Below are 6548 nucleotides of genomic sequence, written 5' to 3'. Positions count from 1 at the left end.
AGCGGCACTGCAATGTGTCGCTGGGAGTTGCATTGATTTTTTCCCCCTGCTTATCATAATTCTGTTATTTTTTCATGCCTGTCAGTGTCCCATGAGGTGTGTGTTAGCCCTGACCAAGCAGCACATTTTCATAACCTCTGTCCTGAGTTAGGGGCTTCATCTCTGACCCAGCATGTGGCAGGTCTTGGAGTAAAAGTTAGGTTAGGTTCAGTTTAGTTTAGTTTTTAGTAGGATTCTTTATAGTTTCTTAACCTCAATACAGAATCACCTTTTGTTCAAAAATATGCCACAGTCAGCATCCTGGTGACCAAGTACAACCATTACATCTGATATGAGGGAATTTGTGCTACCAAGGGACATACTGCCTCCATCAACAGATGTGATGATGGAGTAGTATGTTCCCCTGGCCACTACTTCGTTGACCAAATGAGAAAATCATTCATATTAACATTACCATAAAAACTTTATGTTTCTTGAAAATGGTTTAGATGATGATATACAAAAACCTTTGAATTCTGTAAAAATCTGGAAAGTTCTTGACAGAGCAGCCGAGAAACAGTCGGCTCCCGAAGAGAGATCTTGTTTCACAGAGTATAAAGAAGTGTATATTACACTTAAGTTTATGTAAAGTGCATAGTACACTTATCATTAAGGTCTACAATTTTTTATACTTTATGCCCTGTCTGCTTTGCGTGTTGCGAAAGAGTCCCCAGTAGCCATCGGATGGGAAGCTGGGTAGGTCCAGAATAAGTCTGGACGTGGTGGCAATTTTTAAAATGTGATGCTGGGAATCAAAAATTAGTTGTGCAGCTGGCGGCTACTCGGTTTATTAGTCGAGATGTCCCACCTCATTTTTGAGATTCTATACAGTGTAGTACCAATAATTTGATTTGTATCTTCAATAATGAAGACTAGTTTGGTTTATGAATTTGCAGGAAAAATAACTTGTTATGTTGCGTCTGAAGTGGGAAGTTTGTACTAGTCATAAAAGCGATTGTGTGCAGATGTGCCTATGAATATGTGTATTTTCCTGTTTGCCACGCAAGAACAGTAATTGTCCTTAGGAGAATATGCCATACAAAACCAGTTTCTGTTCAAGTCAGGTCTTTAGTGCAGTGTGGGGTTACGAGGAGACCACTGAGCTGTGTAAGTTTAAATACTTCTGCTTTGAATGAAAGTAATTGGTAATGGGGTGCAGATCTGTATTTATTATGCTACTGTTCTTGGTTTGACAAGCTATATACTCACCAGGAACAGCGAGATTGGTGTGATCTTACATCCGAGAGACATTCGAATGTTTTAAATGATGTTGGATGCGAACAAACTCGGATATTGACATTAAGTGTCCAAAATATTTTGGGGAGATATTTTCTTTCTTGATTGTTAATTGTGAATCTGTAAGTAGATAATATTCACTCAAGATCTGACTATTTCATAATGTGAATTGTGATACGGTATAGCATCCAGAAGGTAGTAACTAAAGAGAGTTATTAAGTTAACGTAATTCATCTTATTTTAGCCGTGTATTCTGTATGAGATTTAAGTCAGTGCAGTTAATACGTTCGTTAGATTTGAGGTTTTCATGGTGGCCAGTATGAAGATGACTGTCTTCTGAGATGTTGCGTCATGTAGTCTGGTAGAAATTGACCCCAACCCTTCACAGGTGTTTACTGCCTGTGAAACATTGGTCAATTTGTGTGAGACGACATATAGCAGGAACCCAGAAGACAGCCATCTTCTTGTGATAATCCACTTCTTATTCATATTCAGGAAGTCCTAAGTTGGAATATTGTCCTGAACAATGGCTTTTCTGACAGATTTTTTATGATTTCCACAAGCTTGTTTGGATAACGTCTCGAAGGAGGGCAGACAGACTCGCTGGCATAAAATACTGAACTCACGCATGTGTTATTCATTCACGGTCTTCTGAGAGGCTCTCAGGAGCCACATGTAGCTACACCCCATTGTTATTTAACGTCTTACTGTCTTTATGGAATTTACGGATTTTTGAGCACAAAACTTTGTTATGTAAGGCTGACAGCTGCAGGCACATGTGAGCTCAGGTCTCATTTAAGTAGCGAGCTTGCTTGCATCTCTGCGTGACTTTAGTTCTGTGCTGTGCCTGGATATAAACAACATTTTTTTAATTTCAGGAAGACGTACAGGTGCAACAAACCATGTCTCACTCCAGCAATACAGGAATACAAATGTCACAGACTCCTGCTGCTGGGGAAGAGATCGTCATTTCAGGAATTGCAGGCTGTTTCCCCGAATCAGAAAATGTGTATCAGTTTCGAGATAATCTGTTTAACAAAGTGGATATGATAACAGATGATGATCGACGCTGGAGACTTGGTAAGTTCTAATGTTACTTCCGCTTTTATAAACTTTGTGTTATAATCTCTACTCCCCACATTTTTAGTTTATTTCTTACAATTAAGAATTTCAAGTACTGAGGTGGGAGCTATATTAGCATTATTAAATACAGTGCCCTGAGGTTTTGTGCAGTGATAGACATTTGAAGAATGTTTATCTTTGTTGATGGGATTTCTTGTTTTACGCACTGTAAAATAACAATATGACGATCGTGTTTATTTCTGTACTTAACGATTGATATAATAAAAATTACCAATTATTTGCTGAAGTTAATTATGTGAAATTTGGCCTGAAGATGTCATAAACATTATGTTGAGAACTGCCTCCCCCCCCTCCCCCCAAAAAATGATTAATATTTATATTTTAATTCTGGAATGTTAAGAAAAGATTGAGATGGGATTTAATGTAAAGTTTCTAATTACACTAAAATATGTCATCTGTATAATTATGTTACTGTACCAAGAAAAAATTATGCTAGACCTAACTCAGGATAATACTTTTTCGCAAAGTTTATCAGCTGCTTTATCTGTCTTTTAAAATAATTTAGTCCTTGAATTGCGTGTAATCTGGCACTGATATAGCGGCTGCAAAACGTAGTTGTAAAGACTGAGTACCACAATAACATTTATACTTTTTCTTTATGCAAGCATAAATCATTCTATTAACATTGTAATTATGAGGTATCAGGCATAAATAAATCATATTTGTATATTTATATCTAACTCTTTACCTGTTCTAATACAATAGGGTTACATAATAAAATATAGTGTATAACAGGTATTTATTGTTTGAGAGCGTCAGAGTACAGTGAATTTAAATGGCATGACAGATAGTTGTATCATTCTTCTGTGATAAGTATTGTTTCCACAGATCACCCCGAGATCCCTGCACGGACAGGGAAGCTGTACAATCTCAATAGGTTTGATGCATCATTCTTTGGTATTCACTACAAACAGGTCCAAACCATGGACCCCCAGGGCCGCATGCTACTGGAGAAAACTTATGAGGCCATTGTGGATGCAGGTCAGCATTTTGCCTCTTCTCCTCCTCGTAACTTTGAGAACGCAAACTGAACACCTAACGATGAACTTAAGAATTTGTACTCTTGGCATGATGGCATTAGGGCGATAAAATTAAGGAGTATGTGACCCGTGGGCAGGATTTTGTCTGTGCGCTTTTGATACTTTGGATTTGTAAGAAAACAAGGAATTTCCTATTGACCACTGATCAGCTCTGTAGTATGGAGTTCATACCCTGAGAACTAAGCAGAGAAATTGATATAGGAAATTGATTTTCCCACAGCGTGACTGATACATACATGAATTTTGAGATCGAACCAAAAATTTTGAAGTTGTATTTTTAAATTGTGCTGTCAAAAATAATATGTTGACATTTTTCTTTATTTAATGCTGCTGCGTGTGCACGTATGTACTGCACTGCGTAGGTTACAGTGAGAGTCGGATTCACAGGGCATGTAGCATGTTTGGGAGAGCTGTGTTAAGAAAGCCTGAAGGGAGGAGCCCACTTGAAAGACCTTTGTTTACCTGTGAGGAAAATATTAAATTAGAGCTGAAGGTGGGAGGGTCATGAAATCCATTAGTTTTACCCAGAATAGGGACCAGTGGTAGGCTCTTGTGAACACAGTAATGAACCTTCAAGTTCTGTAAAATGCTGGGAATTTCTTTACTGTCTGAGTGACTATTCATTAGCTTCTCAAGGATGACTCTTCATAGGGTTAGTCGATTTCAGACTGGAGTCAAATGTAAATAACTGAAATTTTATATTTGATTTAAATATTGCATGACTGTTTTTTGTGAGCATATTCTTATGTAATATTTGGTGCTGTAGAATCGTGTGGGAAGTATTCATAAAGTTAATCATTTTCATGTTAAGGTGTCAACCCCCGTCTCCTAAAGGGGCAGAATACTGGGGTCTTTGTCGGCTCATCTTTCAGCGAGTCAGAAAAATGTATGTTCTATGAGAAGTTTCACGCGAGTGGGATCGGTCTCATAGGTTGCAGCCGAGCCATGCTTGCCAACCGCATCTCTTACTGGCTTGGAGTACATGGTGAGGTTTGAGATTCTGTTTACACTTGTACACTTATCTCTCTTTCACCTTTCTTTTTCTTGCAGTTTTATGTTTCATTAATTCATTCCAACTACATTTCTGTGTTCTTCACTGTGTCATATCCTAGAAAGCTGTTGCTCTCTTATTTTCTTGTGTAAAAACCTGAAATTCTACTCAGACGCGCTCTAAACCCTTTGCTTCAGGACCCAGTTACATGTTGGATTCAGCGTGTTCGTCGTCTTTGTACGCAATTGAACACGCGTACAAAGCCATCCAGGATGGGCAATGTGACTCTGCTATTGTAGGGAGCTGCAACCTTTGTCTTCATCCCTACATATCTCTCATGTTCACTCGTCTTGGCGTACTCAGTCCTGATGGCTCATCGAAGGTCTTTGACAGAGATGGTAAGTAATGTCTTATACATTCGCTATTTCTGTTCTTATTTCAGTGAATCAGGTTTAAAGATTGTGTTTCACATTAAGGTAAGAAAACAGATTGAAGATGTTTGAGGGGATGGTCATGCAGAAAGCATTTGGACCTAAGAGGGAGGAAATTACAGGAGACTGGAGACAATTTCATGAGGAGCTTCCCAATTTTGTACACTTTTGCTAGATATTATTATGGTGATAAAATGAAGCAGGACAAAATGGGCGAGTTGTGCCGAGAGTGAGGGAGATGAGAAACGTAGGGAGTTTGGTCGGACAACCTGAAGGGAAGAGACGCCTTGGAGACTAGGCACATTGGTAGGAAATAAATGCCATGCAAACTAAATTTATCTGGCTCAGGGCGATGTCAGATGGTGAATAGGGCAGTGAACCTTCAGGTTTTATAAAAGTTGGGGAATTTATTGACCAGCTTAGCAACTGTCAACTTTTCAAGAACAACCCAGCACCATTGTGTTCAGTAACCATATAGCCATAAATAATGAGTGTAGACGAGTCAAATATGATTAAAAGAATAAATGTACCGATCAATCAATCATCAGAAATTGTGTGTAAGTTGTACATTAGCAGTCTCTAGACTTGATACGTGTAATTTGTTTGCAGCTAATGGCTGTGTGCGGAGTGAGGCCATCTGTGTGATGTTCCTGCAGAAGGCTCGTGATGCAAAGCGTGTATATGCCACAGTGGTGCATGCGAAGACCAACAGCGACGGCTTTAAGGATAGGGGCATCACATATCCGTCTCGAGATATGAAGAAGAAGTTAATGGAGGAGTTTTATGAGGAGTGTGGCGTTAGTCCCACATCTTTGGATTTCATTGAAGCACATGGAACTGGGACTAAGGTCAGCTTATTAATGCTTGAAATGTGTTTCTTACGATAATTTTTTAAGAACTGGGGTAGCTCAGTCAGCGTAGTGTCCGACTACAGGCTGGAGAAGCGGAGTTCAATTCCCGGCAGTGGCAAAGGTCTTCTCTTCTGGCTTCTGCATCCAGACCGATTCTGGGTTCTACCCGGCCTCCTGTCCATTAGGTACTGCTGTCCCTTTCCAGAGCGTTATGCTGACCACTCACCCGAATTTAGTGCTGAGGTCAAGAATGGGTGGAAGTATACCTCCTCTCCCCAGAAGCACCTTAATGGCATGTAGCAGGACAGTTTTACTTTTACGAGGAATTCTGGGAGTAATTCATGACTAATGCATTCCTTTTAATGCTTTTTTCTCTGAGGACAGGAGAAACTGTAAACTGAATAAGTATACGAGCAGTGATCCGTTTATGTGTGTTATTTTCAGTAGTTTAAGAGTCCCATTGGATTAAATTCATGAGGTATCTCATAATTTACTTTGTGCTTTTTAGTATGTAAAAATGCTTGTAACAGAATTTGTAGGTTTGTGTGTGATCAGTGTGTATACAGGATTCACACACTTCAGTCTTCAGTGTTTTATTAATTGTATATAAATTGCATGGATGCTAGTTTTACATTGTACAAAGATGGTATTAGCAGTAATAATTAGTGACTTACTACAGCTGCGTGAATGCACTAGGATTTTATGATCTGTCTGTGCATGAATCCAATAAGGTAAATGCATTCTTTTTTTGTTGGATGGTAAATTAGCATTTGCTAAATATGACATTAACAAGACAAGATTTGTGTAAAGAGAGATA

The 6548-nt window shown here is 38.9% G+C and overlaps 1 protein-coding gene across 1 annotated transcript in view; it reads left to right on the top strand.

Annotated features, from left to right (window-relative positions):
- Positions 1-1227: 1227 nt before the first annotated feature.
- Positions 1228-6548, top strand: part of LOC110834624 (fatty acid synthase-like) — a 43143-nt gene continuing 37822 nt past the window's right edge. The window contains exons 1-6 of the mRNA XM_087350709.1: positions 1228-1397; positions 2154-2355; positions 3247-3399; positions 4270-4443; positions 4647-4847; positions 5490-5728. Coding sequence (XP_087206835.1) covers positions 1314-1397; positions 2154-2355; positions 3247-3399; positions 4270-4443; positions 4647-4847; positions 5490-5728 — 1053 coding nt within the window. The 5' untranslated portion in view covers positions 1228-1313. The remainder of the gene's footprint in view (positions 1398-2153; positions 2356-3246; positions 3400-4269; positions 4444-4646; positions 4848-5489; positions 5729-6548) is intronic.

This window comes from Zootermopsis nevadensis, unplaced genomic scaffold (assembly GCF_977971745.1).
Source record: "Zootermopsis nevadensis isolate Lab colony 2312 unplaced genomic scaffold, Znev_1.0 Znev_ptg000017l, whole genome shotgun sequence".
Lineage (NCBI taxonomy): Eukaryota > Metazoa > Arthropoda > Insecta > Blattodea > Termopsidae > Zootermopsis > Zootermopsis nevadensis.
Note: the sequence above shows the minus strand (reverse complement) of the source record. Positions and strands in the feature narration are given on the sequence as shown.